This window comes from Thermobia domestica, chromosome 1 (genome assembly GCF_964235325.1).
Source record: "Thermobia domestica chromosome 1, izTheDome1.hap1.1, whole genome shotgun sequence".
Lineage (NCBI taxonomy): Eukaryota > Metazoa > Arthropoda > Insecta > Zygentoma > Lepismatidae > Thermobia > Thermobia domestica.
This window is the reverse complement of record NC_137454.1, coordinates 323,708,170-323,731,446: the sequence shown is the minus strand read 5'-3', so window position 1 is coordinate 323,731,446 and position 23,277 is coordinate 323,708,170. Positions and strand designations below refer to the sequence as shown.

The following is a 23,277-nucleotide window of genomic DNA, read 5'->3' as shown; positions in this document are numbered from 1 at the left end:
CCATGGAGTCCCTTACGTGAAAATACTACTCGAAATTCAAGAAAGAGTAAATCTCATCATCTTTATATGTATTTTTCAAAAGTAAGGGCATCATGAAAGAATGAAATCTGCATGTTAACAGCATAGCAGCGTGGGTAATGACTTTGATAAAGTTGCGAGAGAGCAACTCAGCGAAGACCGTTGGAAAAGTCTTTTTCATCTCAGATATAAGACTAAAATACTCCTATCTGCAGCGTATTAGTCCTGCGTTTATTGTTTTACATTGTATGATTACAATCTTAACAAGTCCTAGTTTTTGGGGCCGCAGTGACTCAGTGTTAGAGCCCTCACATGTGTCGCATGGAGACTCTAATTCGATGCCATCTCCCGGGCCTTGCGGTGGACAAGTAGCATGAGCATGTAGTGAATTTTTCGGAGTTCATCTGTTTCTTCCCACCTCCCTCATTCCACCATTATCATCCATCTCATCATCACCGTCTTCATTAGCATCGTTGGTGCATAAACATGGGATGTTAAACTAAAAAAAAAAAAAAAATAAAATAAAAATAAAATAAAATAAAAAGAAAAAAAAGAAAAGAAAAAAGTTTATAGTTTTGTTCTGCCAGTGACCGGCCCATGATCCAGCCAGATGGGTGTGTAACACTCATTAATTTTAATCTAGCTTCTTCTGGTCTTTCCCATTATATATATATATATATATATATATATAATCGGGTGGACCATTTATCTTGATACGCTCTTGTAACTTTCAAACTAATAGACTATCTATATCTGTATCTATATACACCTTGGAAATATCGGTAGGAAGACGTTGTTTTGTATACCTTTTGATCCCACAAGATTAATAGTGTTGCCAACCCAATCAAATCCACATATAAAATGAAAACTTAGAATACCACATTTGTTATTCAGTGTTGCAAACTAAGGATGCTACACTATAATAAACATTGAAAAACAACTAAATATTAGAGGGTTCTACAGCAGTAATAACACAAGAGAGACGTCCAGGGTGTTGCACATCCAAAGTACTTTAATGTCGAATACTATGGTCATCATATGTCTTATTTCGAACAATTAGAAACAACGTGACAAGGGATGGAAGATTTGACTTATTTCAAAAATGTTTAGATAAGTATCACATCCAATTGGTATGTGGTTTTTAATAGACATAAAGATTACAATGCCGTTTACATCAATTTAATATCTCAAACCATTGAGGAAATACGAAAAAAAAAAGTTAAATTTTTATATATTGCTTAAAATGACGTATTTGTGGGAACTTTTTAAAACAATTTTTGACTTAATTTGCTTCTATGACGTAACAGCAATACTTTTTTGCTAGGTATAATTACATCACATTGTCGGAATTCCATAATTTTAAGCATTGTTGTTAACTTTAACATTTTTTTTACCATATCTCCAGAACAGTTTGAGATTGCTGTAAACGGCATTATGTTCTTCATATCTATTGAAAACCAACTTTGAAATTGGATGGTGTATATCTAAGCAGTGTTTAAAAATACAGGCTTTTGAAAAAAAAAATCCTTGTCACTTTGTTCGTATTCATTCAAAATTCGTCATATCATAATGATAGTATGAGACAAAGTACTTGGGATTTCCCCGTCTGTTTTTGCGTTATTACTGCTGTAGAGACCACCAAAATTTGGATGTTTTTAATGCTGTAGCGTCCTTAGTTTGCAACACTGAATAATAAATGCTTTGTGAGGATATTTTCTTTTAACATATAAATTTGAAAAGTATAACAACATGACGTAGTGCCATTTGAGAAAATACGACTTGATGTTGAGTTGGCAACACTGTTAACCTGGTGATATCACAGGGTATGTTAAACAATGTCGCCCTGGTGATATTTGTATGCTAAAAAAATCAGCGTTTTTTGCCCATTTGTTTAATAGTTACAAAGGCGTATCAAGATATATATATATATATGAGGTGGAGCATATCTCAACACAAATAATTGTAACTTCAAAGTCATCAGAATATCCCGTAGAAACGCGTCTTTACAGATCAGAGTAGAACAAAGAAAACTTGAAGAGGTAGATCATTTCAAATACCTGGAAAGTAGTTTTGACTAGAAACTCTTACTGCACCAAAGAGATAAGATCAAGAATTGCCGTAGGCAAAGAGGGATTCAACAGAAAAGATCACTCTTACTGGCAGGCTTAATATTAGATTAAGGAAGAAGCTGGTCGGGTACTGTATATGGAGTATTGGACTGTATGGTTCAGGGACTTGGACATTACGGAAGTTAGGGAAGAAATATTCCGAAAACTTCGAAATGTGTTGGAGGAAGATAGAGAAGAAATTGGATGGAAAGAGTAACAAATGATGATCTAAATGATGATAGGAGAGAAGCGGACGCTTTTAGCAAACATCCTTCGTAGGAAGTCCAATTGGATTGGCTACATCTTGTGAAGAAATTGCCTTCTTCATTAGGGATGGCCACAAAGTTCCGGTTCCGCGAAGAACCGGTTCTCGGAGATCCGGTTTTCAGAACCGGTTCCAGACCTGGATCCGAAAACCCGGTTCCAGAACCGGATCTTAAGAACCGGTTCCAGATCTGGATCTAAAAACCCGGTTCCAGAACCGGATCTTAGGAACCGGTTCCAGATCTGGATCTGAAAATCCGGTTCCAGAACCGGATCTTAGGAACCGGTTCCAGACCTGGATCTGAAAGCCCCCAAAGACCCGTAAAGGAAGCACAATGTTCACCTTCAAAAATAATGCAAAGAGGACCATGCACTTGTGCCTTTCCCGCCCAGACCCGCTTGTGCCCCCAGAAAAAAAATTTGGTCCACCAGTGGGTGTTTAGCGAAATGAGTTGGTCAGTTTGCCTGTTTAGCCAATGAGTTTACCAGTTACCCACTTTATTTAGCCAAATGAGACAAGCTCCCGCCGCCTGGCGCCTTCCTGTCGCTTCCACCATTTCATCTAGCATTCTGTTCACAGCTTGCCAGCAGCTCGCGTTTAGCGTAGGGATGGTAACAAAGTTTTGGTTCCAGCGGAACCGGTTCCGCGAGGAACCGGTTCTATTTTCAGAACCGGTTCCAGACCTGGATCCGAAGAACCGGTTCTAGACCTGGATCCGAAGAACCGGTTCTAGATCTGGATCCGAAGAACCGGTTCCAGGCCTGGATCCGAAAAACCGGTTCCGGAACCGGATCTTCAAGAACCGGATCCGTTCAGACCCGAAAACCGGTTCCACCAGGAACCGGTTCTGGCCATCTCTATTCTTCATACCGCCATAGGGAGAAAGATGAAAGGAAAGTGAGTAGGAAGAAGAACACAATTGATTGATGATTTGAAAAATAGAAGAAAACATTGGGAGTTAAAAGAGGAAGCCAAACATCGAAAAACGTGGAAGAAACATTTCCAGGCCCAAACCCAAGAAAGAAAATAACAAACGTTAGTCCCAGGGCTGCCAACAGCTAGAATACTTAACAACAATAATGCTGATTATCTCCAATTTTGCTTTCCGTTGACGCAAAACGTTAGGTAATACGCTCGCATGGCATACGTAAATCCTACACTGCAATATATCATTTTAATTTATTTATATGTTTCTGTAGACACAATAGCTTCCTTAACGTAGTCTTTCAACACCGAATCTAATTCGGAGGTAAAATGAGCTGCTCTGGGGACACAATGGTAAGCAGCGTTTTCTAACCTTCGAGTAAAGTGGAAAAGAAAGTTCAACATTCCTATGCAATGCTGTGCAAAATGACATATACCAAACAAGCTTCCTATGCGGTATGCAGGTACAATTCCGAACTTAAACTACCTATATACTCTTCTGTGGTCAGTTCCCAACCCATTCCACATAACAACTCAATTTCGCTGGAATTGGTGATTACCATTGTGTTTCCACCGAGTTGCGGAAATCAATGAAAATCGGATTTCGAAAAAATTTGCATTTTGTTGTGGCCTCCAAGCATTAGATGAAAGGCTCCATAAAATTTGACATAGTTACTGTTACTGGCGAATCAAGTCTACGACTGGCTTTGGTGCGCCGTAGTTTTTAATTTTCATTTTCTCTTCGAGTGTTAAATGAGAAAAAAATGTCTTTAACCTTACGAACACAATTCGTGTTACTTCTTTTCACAAACTTTAATGTCAAGAACAGAAATAATATAAAAACTGCGCAAGCAGTTGAGCTCCCTTGTGGTTATATGATTAGGTTACTTGTCTTCGGTGTGAGAGATCCAGTTTCGCTTCCCACTGGGAACTCACGTGGTTCGAATCCCATGCTGAGGTCCACGTCTCATATAGCCTCGGTGCTGAAAGGAACTCCAATCCAATTAAACAACCATGCAAATTTTGAAAATTAGTACTCATCAGACACACAAGGAAAAACACATTGTACTGTATTATGATTGAATCTTCTACTGCAGTTCGCATCTTTAACATTTCCCTATTTACCCCGAGAGTTCCCACAAATGCACAAAAGACAGAGAGACACTCATTCTGCATCAGTCACTGTAAAATATGCGAATCGCATCGCGGCACAAAAAAAAAAAAAAAATGCAATAAACAGTTATAACTGCTAAGCCAATTATCGTAAACTAAAACGCAATCTTTGCAAACACGTAATGAGACCCAGAGAGATGATGAAGGATTTAATTTGTTTTTCTTCTAAATCTGAAGTTTATAAGTATTTATGTCACGATATTTTTTTCTGATGTAGCCTATAGCGTAAACACTTTTAACAAGAGTCTCATGACACGCTCCAACGTGAGTATAAATGCATCATGGTATCACAGAATTAATAGAAAATAATGACGTAAATGTCAGATTTAAATCCATTGTAATACATGCTTCAGCTTTCACGTCAATACATAATTTCCCGTTAGACGAGAGATTGCTGCCTACGCTTGGTAACACTGACTGCACAAAGCCTACTGTACGTAATACAAGCAGAAACGCGCATGTGCGGGAGGCTTCTTCATGGCCAAATGGCTAACGCGTGTTGTCCCTGGTTCAATCTCGAATGGAAGCGTAAAAATACAGATTAAAAAAAAAAAGAAAAAAAAATCCGAATAGATGTTGAAATCCCTCTTTAAAAATTTGGTACCGTTTCATAGTATCAGTATTAGAAAGAGATTTGGGACTTCAATAAATAAATTGTAAGGGGTAGTGTTTGCTTATTCTTATTTTCGATGAAATCGTGCCTTTTTCAATTCGACGTATACAGGTAATCATTTACTACGCCTTGTGGGTGTAGTGTCTGCATTCTGAATTAAACAACAAATTTCAGGAGATTTATTCAGACAAGGTGATTCTGTTATGCTTCTGTTATTAGTTAACTTAATCTCTACTTCTTACAAATTCTTCAGTTATTATACTTAATAATAATGAATGACTTCAAGAAGTTTGTGGATGATTTGTTAATTTTTCTTGCAGTAACAGTTTCTCCTATGGCGAATCCTTCAAGTCAGCCAAATTGGAACCCTTGTCGGAACGAATGAAATCTCTAACGACGGATCGCTTGAAGCCTCCACCAGGTGATCGTCTTAAGCCGCCTCCGGATCAGATAAATTACAATCGGAAAACAATAAAGTTGAACAGTTCTCCATCGAATAATACGAACATTGAAAGCAAAAGAACAATTAAATTGAGTAAACCGAGCGATAATTTGGATAATATTGTTATCAAAGACAGAAGTAAAGAAAAGAAAGAACCGAAGATAATTGAGTGTATAACGATAGAAGACAGTGAAAAAAGTGTCAAAAGTGGAAGTGTAACGAGTAGTAAAAGTGCAACAAGTGGTGAAAGCTCTCCAAGCACAAATACTGTTACTATAGCTAGGAAAATCAAATTGAAAAGGCCGTCTACAAGTGGTACAGAGGTAAGATATATCAATAATTTCTTGTAACTATATGGGCCGCGGTGGCTCAGTGGTAGAGCGTTCACCTCTGGTGCTTGGGGTCCCGGGTTCAATCCCAGCCCCCGCCAAGTGAACTTTGTGGTGGACAAACACCGTGTGCGTGGGTTTTCTCGGGGTTCTCCCGTTTCCTCCCACTTTCTTAATTCCACCATTTCATTCATTACTCATCATCACCGTCTCCTTTAGCCTAACCGGCATAACCGTGGGACGTAAAACTCAAAGATTTCATTTCATTTTTTCTTGTAACTATTTTTCTTTATATAAATAGATGTCTAGTGCAAAAGATTCAAACAGCACTGTAAATTTTGGATTTCTGGAAAACAACGTTTGTTTGAAAAGTTGGTGAAAACTACACCAATAAATTCCTGGAACTAGAGTGAGAAGAAACTGAACGTTAAACTCGTAAGAGTATGTTTCACAGTTGTAAAATATTTATTCTATAGTATATATATAATAGCCCTTATATATATATAGTATATATATATTTATTCTATAGTATATATATAATAGCTCTCAGGGGACCTTTGGGGTGATGTGTAGTCAGCACATCGGCTTCCCTCACCATTAATACTGGCTTTCTCGAGTTTGCTACTTCTTTCTTTCAACTAGCTTCTCAGTTGTTGTCACGACATTGGGTGAACACCACATTGGAACACCTGGTGCGTGTGAACGGTCACCTATCTTTCCTCTGAACAGATCCATCACTGCTTTGATGACGTCACGAGAAGCGATATTCCAGTTCAGCTAGGGTGTTGGCTATATATTCTATAGTACGACATAGTAAAGTTGCAATAGGTGTTTAAAATAGCCTCTATTTGCATAAATAAGTACTACATGTTGTCTTACAGTATTTCGAACAAGAACTGAAAGTGGAGAAAGTGCTGGCAGCACCTTTGAATACATTGTATGGTAGAATCGTCTTACAAGTACTTAATGTACGAACCAATTCCAGACTTTATTATTCTATTCTCTGCAAACCAATATTGACAAGTTGTTTATCACGGCTATCCCATCAATCCGAATGATTAGCGAGTATCTCTTGTATCCCGATTCAATTCCCAGCGAGGGCACAAAAGTTTTCAGAGTTAACCCAGCATCGTGAGGAATTTGGGTAGCTATTTGAATTAAGAAGTAGCGAAGTCATCTAAGGAAGCCATATATAACTGCGATAGCAGTCATTGTATTGACCCCATGTCACTGGACTAAAAAGCTGCCAAATCACACACAGTTCCTCATGAATTGTAGCACCAAGGGAGTTACATGTATATTAGATACGCAGAATAAGCATATGGATTAAAAAATAGTCACTCTTCCCCGTAGAACTTTCTTACAGGTACACGGTGGCCAAGCTTGTACCCAGCAAGCTTTTATGAGGGACGGGGGGGGGGACTTCCAGGAAGTCATTTTTACATACTAAAAGCGAACCGAAATTCTTGTTTCAGAATGTGAAAGTATTAATAACTCACCATGCGTAGACAACATTGCATATTACACATTATTAGTAGTAGTAGTATCTTCCATTTGTGACCCTAATGTTACGACACATTTATAAATATAATTTGCCACTAAAACAAACATACACAGACATGTTTAAAGAAAAACTTACTTTCCATGAGCTCTATCTTTAACCTCTTCACGGATATGGCATCAAATGATGTCACATATTTATCGGGAAAATAATCCAAATTTTTTTCACGAAGAACAGTGCGAACTGAAGTAATATTCTGAAGCAATTGTTTTTACTTACCTTCAGTTCGCACTCTTCTTCGTGAAAAAAAAAATAATAATAAAAAACGGATTATTTTTCCGATAAATATGTGGCATCATTTAATGCCATATCCGTGAAGAGGTTAACCCTGTACAAAATATCAGCAGATTAGTTATATACTGTATTCTTCATCTTTTTCAATTCTTATTCGTTACCGTATGGATCAGAATGTACCATGTGCAAATGCGAATAGAGAGCATTAAAAAAGAAAATGGATTTTAAAATTTTATTATTATTATTTAGCTCCTGTTTAGCCGCATTGTTAGCGTGTGCGACCTCGGTGTACATGCTCCCTGGTTCTGTTCTTGCGAGAAGTACAAAAATTTTCTGATATTGACCCAACATCATGAGGCAATTCGAAAACCACCTGAATTAAGAGGTAACGAACTCCCATCCAGAAAGCCAGAAGTAATGGTGCCTGAAAGCCGATGCACTGGCCACTCATCAATCAGTTGAACTGAAGCCATCTGGCTACTCATTGCCTTTTATGGCTGTAGTGCAAGGAAGGTTAATTTAGTATGTCTTACAAAATTTCATCCATATTTCAATACTGTATAACTAAAGAAAACTGTGACTTCTTTCTTGTGTCTCTCTCCTGCAATTCACCTCACCTCTGTGTACTGAAAGAAAACACTACATACATTTCAGCCGGTGACACCACATAATGCTTGATGTGTGTATATATGTGTGTAAGAGCACGTTTTTGTTATGGCAGTTATTAGTGCCCTCCATGATAAGTTTCTGGCTGTGCCCCTGATCAGTATTGCACTAATTATTGCATCTGGAAAGTTGGTAATTATTATAATATTGGCGTAGAGGCTACTACTATACCTAGAAACAAAATTTGGAAAGTAAACTTTTGCCATGAGGGATAAGAAAGAATTTTTGGAAATACATATCCTGAAGGAGGTTAAAAAGGGCAGGATTTGCCCAAGTGGGCCCAACCCGAAAAAACCCACCTGGGTTTTTGAGCTTTTTGTTAGTATATTATTGGTACAACTAAGGTGATCACATTGAAAGTTAATGTTATCAGATTTTATACTTTCTTTGGGCGAATTAGGTGCTTTTATGTTAAGGTATACAACAATAATAAACATAAGACCTTTGTAAGGTTCTGAATACACTGAATGAATAATAATAATAATAATAAAAACTTACCTTAGCCTGAGATAATTATAGAACAAATTAATGTATGGATTATGCTTATAGCCTATTTGAAGTAAAATATGTAATTTTATATTTTAGAAAATACTTTCTGTGAATAGTGTACTCGCCAACTCGGCGACGCCAAGGGACGTTATCCCTCATACGTTTGACGGGTTTAAGGCCACAGGTACCGGTACTACCGATAGTGCATTTGTAAAACTATTAGTATTATTTTTGATTACCTTTGATGGTAACACGAGTATTCTTCAGCAAAATTTGGTTTTCCAACAACAACAGTTTAATTCAGTTATTTGTTGCTACTCTTCGAATAAGCATTCTGTACAATCAACACCAGCAATAACCTAAAAATCCATGTCAAATTTAAGAAGCTTAATGCTCAGAGTTCCGAAAACTACGTAACGCTTACTATTTCAAGTGCTGAATTGAAACTCCGTTCTACTGGAAATTTCGATGTATAGTAAAGAAAGCATTTTCAAAGAAAGAAAAAAAAGTCGCAAAAAAAGTACTCGGGAAATTTCCGCAATTGAACGCACAAAGCATCAACTGAATACTTCAAAAATAAAACTATTTATTTTACGCTGGAAGATATATGAATTATATCTTCGTTAATTGTTTTAAACTAATTTTCTGGAAAGAACCGTCTTACAACAAGTGCTCGGGAAATTCTTGTAATTGAACGCACAAAGTATCGGAACTGAACTTCAACAATAAAACCATTTATTTTACGCTGGCAAATATTTATGTCGTATAACACATTTTGAAACATTTATTTTATAAATATCAATTATATTTTTGTTTTAAATTAATGTATTTAGTGTTTATATTTGGCGAACGTCACTGAGGCAGTGCCGTAGCTTAGATTTTTTTCTGGGGGTCAAGCATTAATACGTGTATTTTGACCCCCTAGAAAAAAGTTGTTTTACTAATTCTTGGGCCCCCTCATTCCATCTTTCCTTTACTCTTTATGGGTCTCCCGGAACCTGTGGGCCCTCCCGCACGGCAAGGTCTGCGGGACCGTTAGTTACGCTCCTGGGCCCGTTCCATACATGACAAATCAATTAAGGGGACAATATTGACAAATTTCAAAGCCATGGAATAAATATTATTTCTAGGGCTCCTTATAGTTTTTTTTTTTTTTTTTTTAACTGAAATGGGTCCATGACTCATTTTTGTTTTATTTACCTTTTGTGTGCTGTTTTATGTAATGTAGTGAACCTGTTTGATGCTTCCTGTATAAATTCATGATCGTATCGTATATGGAGTAAGAAAATTTTGTCTTGAAGTGGGTCCCCCCTCGAACGGCGGGGAGCTTCCTTGGGGGCAGTTGCCACCTGACCCCCACAAGTTACGGCCCTGCACTGAGGCTACTGGGATGATTCAATATACATTTGTTCGTTCGTTCGTCTGCCTGTATCATACATACTACAGGGTACCACTTTCGGTCTCGTAAGTTTAACTTTTCAGGGTACAAGCACAAGACACTACATTTTTTGTATAGATTTTGACGCCATACCAACGTAAAATTTCAAAAAGGCTGCCATTTCTTTCAAAATAGCAGGTATCCACGTTACAAATCGCAATTTTGTTTTTTAGGTTGAAATTTTCAGAGTACGAGCACGAAACACACTAAATTAGCTGTATACATTTTGGCGGCGATCCAGCGTAAAATTTCAAAATGGTGGCCATTTAAAAAAATAGCAGTGAATACAAAATTGTTGCAAGTTGTGACGATGATTATCTTGTAGTATAAATCACATTTTAACACTTTTACCCCAAAGACATTGACATATTTAAAAAAAAAGTTAAACCCAATTAAACCCGAAAATCACCGAAAAAACCCATATGGGCCCAGGTGGGTTGGGCTTTTTCAGAAAAAAACTGTTTTTTCAAACCCTGAAAGAGGGGTTCAAATATTTTTCCAAGAATGAATTGTCTCACATTAGATAGATAATACTTGGTTTACGTGAGCTTTCTATTAAAAATAACTGAACACATGTTTCAGCATTTTTCGAAAATTCAGCTCGTAGATAGGGGCAGTTTCTGTCTTACAAATTTTGACTCTTTATTGTGAAAGTGCCAACTAAAACAAAATTAGAGGCGTGAAATTCGATATATAAACTCATAATTGAAAAATTCGCTTCTAAAAAGGATTTTTTTTTAAATTTCTGCTACTATTCTACTGGTAGCGAACATCTCTACCACTATTATTTTGCTCTATCAAAGATCTAAATTCTTTTTAATTATTTAAAGTATATGATACTTAAATACAGTGAAACCTGTCTTTAGCGGAATCGAGCGGGACTCGCAGAAATTTCCGTTAAAGTCAGGTTTCCGCTTAATGGAGGTAGACGTTGCCTTTTTTTAAAAAAAACACATGCTTATAACGGACATACTGAGAAAATATTGTAAGTACGTTTTACGTACCTTTTTCAATTACAATGCTTCTTTCTTCTACGAATTAATACACAAAAAGTTTAAAATTAATACAAAATATGCTATGCACATGCTTTCTTTATTTTTTCAGTTGTCAAGCAGAGTTTTCTGTATACATTGCTGTTTGGCTGTTCTACTTTCCGTACACACTTTAGCCTGAGAAACTACACTTACTAAATCAGAGTCATTTTTCCGTAAGGCAAATTGTTGCAGTTTCTTTAAACTTCTGAGATCATCTTGATACGTCTTTATTCTACACTCTTTTTATTCCTCTATATTCTACACACCGTATTCCTCTTCTTCTTCCACCTCGTCTTCTCCTTCCGACTATCCGTTTGATTCTTGATTAAGGTGAGGGGACTACGGACAAATTGTGAGGGTGAATATGAGTAGTGCTTGGGAAAGGTCAACAATGCTCAGAAAAAAATAACAAAAGAGCGAAGAATTTATCCCAGACATGTAATATATATATTTACCCTCTCACAGAATGTCTAAACATTTTCTAAACGCTGTAGTCCGGATCTCAGAATTTTCCGTTAAAGGTTTATTTTGCTTTCCGTTGTCCGCATAACACAGTTTCCGCTTAATGAAGGGACTTTTACACGTTTTGCACTCCAAAATTCATGGGACCGTGGAATATTTCCGTTTAAGACAGTTTTCCGTTTAATAAAGGGTCCGTTGAAGGCAGGTTTTACTGTAATACGTAGTACATAATGGTATACTAGATTATATAACATATTGTACTCATTATGAATATTTTTCATATTAGTTCTTTGCATAATGTAATAAAATACGTGGCGTGTTTTTTTTAAGTAAATACAATTTTGAAATTTGTCCGCTGCTGTGCTACGGTCGGTATTCCACGCATGCGCGCCATGTACGTACAGCTGTTGGCAAGCCACAGACGCCATTACGGAAACATTCGACCGTGTTTACGTTTGTTTGTGAGCCTCCACCAATTGAGAATCTCGCCGACTGTGAAATACGCGCTATGATTTGTTCTTAGTGCTACGCGTAAAAGCGGCTGGAATTCATCGCCAGGCTAGTGGAATGTATGGTGAAAACATTATAAGCGATGGAATAGTACAGAAAGGGTTAGAGCTTGTGAAAATGGTCGCATAAATGTTCATGATTGAGAAACGGAGTAGCGATATTTTGTCATCATTGAAGACTTGGTGCAGAAACTTGACGAAAACGTGAAAGAGAACAAACGCTTTATGATTTCATCATATGATAAGTTTCCTCAAGTTTTATAAAGTGTTCTCTATGAAATTGTCTAACGCTTACATTATCGAAAGTTGTGCTCACGGCCATTGCAGCGGTTGTCATCCAGACTTCTGTGAGGATGATATTCAAAAGCCTGTTGTTCGGTACAATAAATGCTTTAATATTGGTGGAAACTATGTAGAAAAGCAGATTAAGGTAGAGGCTTTCATGTAACAATAAAATTGTTTCGAAGAGTATACTTGTTTTCTTTTATTTATTTCAAAACGGTACTTATAAAAACACGCCTCGTAAAATGAGATTCCTTGTATATTGTTTTATAGTTTCATTGCTGAAGAAGGGAAATCAATATTCAAAATGTGAAATGAAGTAACAAATATTCCATTATGATTTGTCGTTAATGAAGTTCGATTAATGTAGTTTCATGTAATCCAATATTATTTATAACGATTAATTAAAGGCTCTTTTCATTCCAGGTATCGTCGACCCAAAACTGTGAAGGAAAAGAGTCTCCGCCGAAAAAACAACGACAAAAAATAACGTGGCCATGAAAGTTTATTTTTGAACATACTAGTGCAGCTTTATATACGTTGTACATACAGACACTTTTTGTGTGACTGACTGACTACCGTTTATTTGCAGCTGACAAACACAGAAACGTTGTTTCAATAAGGAGTATTTGTCATTTTCAATAAGGGTAATTTGTATATTTCAGCTGTGCTCTGTGTGGCTATTTTCGATATTCTAAAGTAAATAAAAGAAAATGAATTTTCGGAGGGATTTAATAATTTCTTAAAGATGGTGATCAGTTTAATTCGATGAACTTATGTGAATGTCCCTATGAAATGGAAATAAATTAATTCAGAACTGAAATATTACTGCATTACATTTTTTTAAATGAAGTTTTGGAAAATTACAAACTAAAGAACTTGTTATACAAAGAAAGTTTTATATCTTTGGAAATTATTTCGTTGTCGTATTTTCATGTTAAGTGCTGTAACAGGAGAAAGAGTATAGCATAATACGATACTGAATTTTTCACTTTTTCAAACCTTTTCTAGTTTGAATATGTTTACAACTGCATAAGCTAGTAAAGCAAAACAGAAAATGCTTAAACGACTGAAAAATCATAGTTTTGTACAAATACATCATGAACAGTATTGCTTGGAAGCAAGAGACTCGAATTGCAGTGCTACATATGTGCAAGGTAAAGTCACAAACAATAAACGTGAATATTTTAATATAATCTGGATACATGAACATACTGGATTAATTGTTGTAAATTCATGTGTACAATGATTGTGACTACCATGTTAAACGATCAATTGGAGAATTAGTCCCCGCAAGTAAGTACGATTCTGAGCACGTACAAGTTTCCAGATTTCTAGCTTGATGAGTTTATCCGGGTTGAACTCCGGAGAAGGTATTTTGTCTGTAATTATGAGCGCAATTGCTAAGCTATATATATTATTTATTTATTTAACAAACTACACGAGACAGTTTGTGAAGCCAATTTGCACTGGAACATTAACAATCAGCAAAAATAACCACAACAATAATGAGGAAGGTAAATCCTTCCAGAACCTGTATTCAAGAGTGTCAACCCGCAAATTTATGCTGAAAAAGAAAAAGTAAACTACGGGGGAAATCATGCAGCCACCGGTTTCGAACCCTGGATCTTCCAGTTGCGAAGCAACAATCTTAGCCATTAGTTTACATTTATGAGCAGCGTGTTTAAGGAAACAATGTAGAGGGGATAATTTTTTTCTGATTCCGTATTGTTCTTCCAGTTGTTCACAAGATTTTCTTTCTTTCGCAGTAGAGCTGACAATGTGGGATAAATTTCAGTAAAGCGTTGTTGAGTTTTCTTTCACTTGCAGGCAGCAAACAATAAACCCATTAAAGCAAATAAATTCCGCTTCAAATACAGTAAATAGGAGAACTAATATTTGATACCTTCTCGCATCTTAATATTTCCTCTGTCCACATTATGTAATATATATATCTGATCATTCGTATGGTAACCGCGTGGTGGTATTTACTTACTAGTAGAAACGGTGTTAGTTTTAGTTAAGAATCAGGTTGATTATTACATTTTTTCTCCGTTATATTTTGTCGCTATTTAAACAAACATAGTACCTACAGTAATATAAATTATGGAGAGGTGAGTAATGGATTCTCGTAATTCTCATGTGTCTGCGTGCCAAAATTATATATAAACAGTAATGGTATTTATAGACTCAAACAGCTACAGCACAACCATGTAATTGACAACTGTTTTGATGACATATCAACTTTATTTTGATAAACAAAGCAGGAAGACAAGGTATATAAACTACATCGATGACTCAAATTCAAAAAGTAGATACCTTTAAGGTATTTATTATTTTTATTTTTATTTAAAAAAAAAAAATAATTTCTGTAATTTAATAAACTGAAAGCAAATGCTTACAGGAGCAACTGACAATTTATTGCTTTTAAAGCTACAAAGATTTTCAAAGCAGTATATTTTAAGATGTATAGTTCGATAGTAATGACAGTGTCTGATAAGTTGAAATTGTAGGTAGTTATAAAATAACACAATACTGTATTGCTTGACATCTATTTAAAAATTGATATAGAATGAATCATTTCTGTCGATTGTCTTCCTTATTGGACTATGTGACTGGTGGTTACCATATATTTAGCTATAATTTCAAGTCAGATAGTGATCAAATCAATCTTGTGAGTTATGCGAAAGTGTGCGGGATAGTTGGTATTCGCTTTATGTGCATGAGTTAATTAAAGCTTTTAATGTATACAATGCCGAAAGAAAAGCATTTAAGACAGAAACAAAGAAATAAAACTAGATAAAAACTAAAGAATTTTTTTATGTTATATAGAAAATCTTGTGGTTGATTCTTGAGGAAATAGTTTTTATTTATTTATTTCTTAGTAGTCTTGTGTTATAGCAATGTTTTTGATTTGTAATGTAAATGAATACTTTTCTTTGTAGAAGTTACGATCTGCGTTCTAGTTTCAGTACTAATGCATATTGCTTGATTTTTGGGTGTTAATTTTATAAGGCTGTAACCAGTATCATTGTCATATCGAAATTATAACATGCACAATACAGTGAAACCTAAATAACGGACTCCAATAAGACATGATTATTTGTCCGTAACAGAGGAGTTACACAAATTTAGAATACTCACAGCTTATGCAAAAATACATCTATACTATTATATTAAAAGAGTATGAGTGACTGATCCATCATTGTTCAAGCAATACCAGTATCGGTAAAGAAACTTAAAATTTGGACGGAATACTCCTTTTATCATGAAAGCAACAAAGAAGGAGTTTTTGGAAATACTTATCCAAAAGGGTTAAGGGGAAGGTTCAATTTTTTTCTCCTAAGATTAGTGTACAGTATCTCCCGAATCGCTGAAGTTTAGATGAAATTCGGCATATAAACGTACAAGTAAGAATAACAAAACACATTTTTCAGCGTTTTTGAGAATTACACTTCTATAATATTAAATTTTCCCACTAATTATTCAGACAGTGCCAAAGGTAAGGGTTCGCTTAAGTGTGAAGTTTTTAACAAAAAATAATGGAATACGCATTTAACAATTTTAGAAATTTAAGTTTTAAGGGGAGAAATTTTCCTTTCTTTTGTTGACATTCAAATCGACTTTATCTGTCTCATCATCACGCGAAAACGGCTGAGTCGGATGAAATGAACTTTAGGACATACTTAGTCCTAAAGCCGACTCGAGCCGAGTTTTTATCACGCTACTTTCATTAAAATGCGTATCTTAAGAGGGAAAAGAGTTAAACGTGTACGTCAAAAATTCAGTATCTTACGAGCCTATCATGTGAGAGAGCAAACTCTGTATATTAATTCCTTATTAAAGGTAAGTGCTCACGTGCCTCAGGGTTTTTGTAAATTCTCATTTTGTATTCGTTAAATGACCTAAGTGAGGAAACGTTTAAACCGTTTAAAAGGAATTTTTGTACATAAGCAGCAGTTGGATTGCCTGGGCTTTTGTGAATTCATTTTCATTAAAAGGAGTATTTAAAAGAGTTAAAATTTTTCGCAAAGAAAATGAAAAGAAATCTTTTAGTTGAACGTTCCACGATTATGCCCTTTAGGCTAATGGAGACAATGATTAAGGCAAGATAAAATGGAAGGAAAGGGGAGTACTGTGAGAAAACCCATGGGCACGATGTCCACCACGAAGTTACTTGGCCGGGTATCAAACCAGGGACCCCAAGCATCAGAGGTAAGCGCTCTAGAATTCTTAGCTATACAACTGCATCCCCAGAATTGTTCTTACTCATTGGAGGTTTATTAGAATACCACTAGAAAGCAATTAATTGTGGACAGAAAAGGTAATTTTATAACGTGGGTTCCTGTCACCACGGCATGGCGCGCCCTCAGGTTGCGGATCGAGGAGAAGGCCTCTAGATATAGAGGTTAGCTGCGAATATACTGAATAAGCAGTCGCGGACAGCCGACTAGGAGTGGTCCTCCAGCTTGAGGGTTTGAGTAAGGCTAACAACCTCATCCTGTAAAAAGAAAAGCACTTGTTCAGAAATATTCACAAAAGCTTCGGACAAGGACTGATAACTTGGCACGACCTCAGCAAAAGAAAATACACATGAGACTTGGAACTTGGAATATTAGAAGTCTTTATAGGGCAGGCGCGTTAAAATCCGTAACGAGGGAGTTAGAGAAATACAGGATGGACCTAGTAGGAGTTCAGAAAATGGAGTTGTGAATTCCGGAAAGTTTACGTTCTTTTACGGGGAAGGAAATAAAAATTACCAGTTAGGAACAGGGTTTTTCGTTCACAAACGAATATTACCAGCAGTTAGGTTGAATTTGGTACTGACAGACTTCCTTTTATTACTCTTCAGGGACGGTGGTGTGATATTATTGTTTTAAATGTACATGTCCCAACTGAAGATAAGGATAACAATATAAAAGACAGTTTTTACGAAGAAGTGGAACGGATATTTGACCAACTCCCGCGATACCATATGAAAATTCTATTAGGGGATTTCAATGCGAAGATAGGACGAGAGGATATTTTCAAACCGATTATAGGGAACGAAATTTCATAAGGAGAGTAATGACAACGGTGTTAGACTCGTGAATTTTAACATCCATAAACCTAATCGTGAAGAGTACAAAATTCCCACATCGCGACGTTCATAAATACACTTGGACATCATCAGACGGAAAAACACATAATCAAATTGATCACGTTTTGTAGATAGAAGAAGCCAATCTAGCATAATTGATGTCCGGTCGTTTAGAGGGGCTGATTGTGACACTGATCACTACCTGGTAGCAGCCATAATACGAGAGAGATTATCGTTGAATAAAGGTAATATTCATTGTCCGAAAACGGAGAGACTCAATTTAAAGAAATTAGAAGAGAGCCAGGTAAGGGAGGAATGCCAGATTGAAGTTTCGAATAGATTCTCGGCTTTAGAAGATTCGGAGTGCACTAGTGTTGAGGATACTTGGATTGAAATTAGAAATAGCATTAAAATTTCAGCAAAAGAAAAATTGGGACACGCGGAAATACGTAGGAACAAACCATGGTTCGACCAGGAATGCATTAAACTAGCAGAGAAGAGAAAACAGGCAAAATTACGCTGGCTACAAAATCCGAATGAAATAACTACACAAAATTTCGCAGATACAAGGCGAGAAACTTCCAAAACTTTTAGAACAAAGAAACGCGATTTTTTAAAAGCTAAAATTAAGGAACTTGAAGATAATAGTAAAAATAAAAACATCCGGGAGATGTATAAGGGGATCAGCGAATTTAAGAAAGGCTGTCAACCTCGTGCTTATACATTAAAGAAATCTGACAGTACAGTTCTCACTGATACGGATACCATCTTAAATAGATGGAAAGATTTCTTTGACGATTTGCTTAACAAGCAACCAAAAACTAGTGTGCGTGGAGAAAAGGAGATACAAACCGCAGAACCGTATATTCCAGAACCCAACCGAATAGAAGTAGAAACCGCTATAAAGAAATTAAAGAAACACAAATCTCCGGGTGTAGATGAAATTCCGGCTGAGTTAATTTTAGTTGGAGGCAGAAAATTGTGGAATACGACACACAAACTATCCTCCTTATCTGGAACAAGGAAGAATTGCCACAAGAGTGGAAAGAATCAATCATTGTTCCAATTCACAAGAAAGGCGACAAAACTGACTGTAATAATTATCGAGACATTTCTCTTCTGTCAACATCGTATAAAATACTTTCAAATATTCTATTAGCAAGATTGACCCCATACGCAGATGAAATTATTGGAGATTATCAGTGCGGGTTTAGACGAAATCGATCAACTATCGACCAACCAAATATTTACTATTCGCCAAATACTCGAAAAAAAGTGGGAATACAATACCCCGGTACATCAACTATTTATTGATTTTTAGAAAGGCGTACGACTCGGTTAGGAGAGAAACATTATACAGCGTTCTTACAGAACTTGGAATACCGAGAAAGCTAATTAGATTAATTAAGATATGTTTAAATAAATCCCAAAGTAAAGTCCGGGTAGGAAAATTTTTGTCCATGAGCTTTCACGTCGGAAATGGCCTGAAACAAGGAGATGCGTTGTCGCCATTATTATTCAACTTTATCCTGGAAAGTGTTATAAGGAAAATCAAAGATAGCAACCACGGCCTAGACTTGAATGGTATTCACCAGGTTATGGCGTATGCTGATTATGTAAATTTAATAGGAAAACAATAGAAAGAAATGCAGAGGTCTTATTAAACGCTTGCAGGAACATGGGCTTAGAAGTATATGCAAAGAAAACTAAATACATGGAAGTGCGTCGGGATCGTAGTACGACAAATTATGAAAGTGTTAAAATATTAAATAATACTTTTGATAAAGTGGATAGTTTCAAATATCTAGGATCAATATTAACAGAGGAAAACCATATTCACGAAGAAATTAAATGTCGAGTAAAGGCAGGGTATTCGTGTTACTATTCGGTTCAAAATCTCTTGTCGTCGCGAATTCTGTCGAGGAATTTGAAGCTTAAAATATATAAATCGATAATCATGCCTGTTGTTCTGTATGGTTGCGAAACATGGTCGCTTACACTGAGGGAAGAACATAGACTGAAAGTATTTGAGAACAAGATCCTGAGACGAATATTCGGACCCAAGAGGAACGGGAGTGGAAAATGGCGGAAACTTCATAATGAAGAACTACATAATTTATACGGTCTACCCAACATTGTTAGGATCGTCAAGTCTAGGAGGCTTAGGTGGGCAGGTCATGTAGCTAGAATGGAAGAAAGTAGAAACGCTTTCAAAGTCTTTACTGGAAGACCAATCGGAAAACGACCATTAGGAAGACCTAGGCGCAGATGGGAGGACAATATTAAGATGGATCTCGCAGAGATTGGAATACAAAGTAGAAACTGGATGCAGTTAGCTAAGGATAGAAGTCAGTGGAGAGCTTTTGTGAACGCGGCATTGAATCTCCGGGTTCCATAGGCCATAGAGTTAGTTAGTGAGTTAAAGGTAATTTTAAGTTAATTTTGCAGCTGCTCTGTGCGGTGGCTTACCAGATCGTTGACTTAAAACATGTTTTAGGGATTTTTTTTTATCGACTGTACTGCATCGGAGATTTTCACATTGGATTAGAGTTTCTTTTAAATATATATATATATATATATATATATATATGTGTGTGTGTGTGTGTGTGTGTGTGTGCGTGCGTGCGTGCGTGTTTGCGCGCGCGCAAGTTCCTGTTCATTATGAAGAGGTTGCTAAAACATAGTGGAGGGAAAGAAGATAATGTCTTTATCTCAGGACAAAGGGGAGAGTTTGTCCCGTAATAATATACATCTATTATATTTTTGCTCATACAAAAAAAAAAAAAAAAAAAAAAAAAAAAAAAAAAACATACTATAGAGATGTCCGTTAATGGAGGTTTCACTGTATTTTTTTTTAAGTTATAGACTGTCTACTTACGTTGTCCCATTCATTCTGAAATTTTTGAGAGCTTCCTCGTGCCTCATTGGATATTCGATACCCAATGAGAGTGCATATTCTTATTTCATTTTCAGCGAGTTAAGTCGAAGTTTCATATAATTTTAGTGCTGAAAAGGATGCTATATGCAACTAGCTAACGTTTTGCAGGGAAAAAAAAAACGAGGTAGGAGGCAGAGAGTATTAGGTTTATTACTATTTTGGAGTATTTTGTGTACTTCTTTTAATGTGTTTATATATATATATATATATATGGGGTGTTTCCAAACAACACCGATAACGTTTGGGAGGTGATTACTGACACCAAGATAAGACAAAACGTATAGACCAACCAGGATGCACAAATGCTTCCTTTCGGAGTTATAGGCTGCTGAAAACATGAAAAAATAGAATTAAAGGTCCATAGCTCCAATACTATCGGACCTACCGTAGTTGGGTCAAGACTTCATTTAGGAACTAGTATGTGCCCTATTCAAATATTCATGTTTCAGAATCCTGCGGTACTTCCGTACCAATTTTTATGGAAGTGGTTGGTGAGTACTTTAAATTATATGCCAGTAGCCAAACTCCCTCTATAAAAATTGTTGCGATAGTACCGCAGGAGTCTGAAACATGGATTTTTGGATAAGGCACATATTAGTTCCTACTACGATAGGTCCCATAGTTTTGGAGCTATGGACCTTTTAAATTTATCGGCCACCTATAACTCCGAAAGGCAGCATTTGTGCGCCCAGGTTGGTCTTATACTTTTTGTCTTATCTTGGTGCCAGGAATCACCTCCCAAACGTTGTCGGTGTTGTTTTAAAACACCCTATATATATTGCGTAGTTATGTACGATATAAATTGGATTGCAAGGCAAAACAGAATATTAATGAATTTTTTGTTGTTAATCTGACTTTTAAGTTGTTACTGTTGAAAGTTAATTCTAGCTAATTTATCACTTTTATTTTCAAAATAATGGAAAACCAATATTACCTTAAATACGTAAAGAAAGAAAAAAAAAAAAAAAAAGGAAACCTTTCCGTGGATTACTGAAATGAAATTAATCACAGAAGAAAGATATACCAGTTGTATTATCATCATTTTATATGGGTAATTTGTAAACACTATACCTAAAATATAAAACTTCTTTTTTAAATTTATTTTCGAATATTCAGTTATAGCTGGGTTGTCCATTTGTATTATTATACGAAGTATTACTGTGCATTACCTTTGCACGTATAATATTCTTTCAATCAAAATGCTGTAGCATCACAACATTCTGTATATTTCACACAGAATTCTGCAAAAGAAAATAAGAGGATATAGAGGAATTAAAAACAGTAAGTACATAAGTGTACAGAGAAGTGAAATCAATGTAAATATATAAAAAAAAGGGGCATAACAAAACAGTAGTAATAATATTGAGAAGATCGCAAACGAATCGAAATTTCAGGAAAAGATGGAATGAATGTATTGAGGATTTATGACTGTAGGCAAAGACCACATAGTCTAAATGTTGAAAATAAGGATTTTCTTCTAGACTACGAACTGGGAAAGAGATGTAAAAGACCTTAAATAGAAGGCCACTGGGGTAAATAATATACCAGTTTGATTTGTTAATAGTGTTTGGAGAGTGAAGGCGTGATGAAAGAATTGTTCCGACCTGTAATAAGATATATGAGAGAGAGAAGTGACTAACAACAGATTTGTTTAAGACAACAGTGATACCATTGGTTACAAAATCAAACCTATAGAAGTGTAAGGACTACAGAACCAGTAGGTCTTATAATTTGTATCATACAACAAAAATAGTTTTTTTCCAGTATTGAACAGAAGGCTGTATCGAGGAACAAAGGAGAGAGTTGACGGGGCACACTTTGGGTATACTAAAGACAAAGGCGCAAGAGATGCTATTGGTTTATTTAAGTATATGTCACTGCGAATTCCAAGTACATTTCTCCCCAAAACTAATTCGACTAGGTGAAATTTCATTACTTAATATCTACTTAGAAGAAATAGTGAAGAGCGTTTTAAAGAGAGAAGGTACTGGGAGAAGCCTTAAAGACTAGATGTATACAATTTATAGTTGATAAGACTTTCGTTGCAGAATTTGAACAGAAAATGAGAAGGCAATGGCGATTGGAAGAAAGGAAGCAGGAAGGAGCAAGAACAGGTGACTATTAACAAACTCAAAAAAGCGCTCAACTTTGCTCCACAAATTATTACAGATGTTTAAAAATGTACGTTAAACGTCGAATATTTGCCGACAGCTTTCAGCATTGTCATGACTTAAGTGAGGAACGGTGTTTAGCAAGAATTGTGTGAAAAATTAAATGTTTAGAATCGTAAACGAAAACGTCTTAAGTTCGGATGAAAATGTATCGTATCCCTGTCTTTCCATGAATAATAAAAGTACGAAACTATTTTCATTTGAATTTTTGGACAAAAGTTGGAATAAGATCACTACACCTTTACCGTCGTCGCCAACCATCGACGAGAAGAAAGACCTAAGATGTGTATTTTGTACAGCAGTTAAATGTTTTCGTTTACGATTTTAAACATTTAATTTTCACACAACTTATTCCTACTAAAACCGTTCCTTACCTAAATCTTGATAAGGCTGAGAGCTGTGAACGAGAATTCGACGTTTAATGTAAATTTTTAAACCTACTATAAGAATTTGGAGAAGCAAAAGTAAGTATCTTTTGAGTTTATTGTTAAACCGGTGACTAGTTTATGGTCCTTGGGCAGTATTACTAATAAATAGATGA

At 36.0% G+C, this 23,277-nt stretch overlaps 1 protein-coding gene across 1 annotated transcript in view; it reads left to right on the top strand.

The window, feature by feature from the left end:
• LOC145662930 (uncharacterized) overlaps positions 1-21,662 on the top strand; it is a 29,048-nt gene extending 7,386 nt beyond the window's left edge. Inside the window, exons 3-4 of the mRNA XM_081728956.1 lie at positions 5,422-5,866; positions 12,974-21,662. Of these exons, the coding sequence (XP_081585082.1) occupies positions 5,422-5,866; positions 12,974-13,048 (520 nt within the window). The 3' untranslated portion in view covers positions 13,049-21,662. The remainder of the gene's footprint in view (positions 1-5,421; positions 5,867-12,973) is intronic.
• Positions 21,663-23,277: the final 1,615 nt, after the last annotated feature.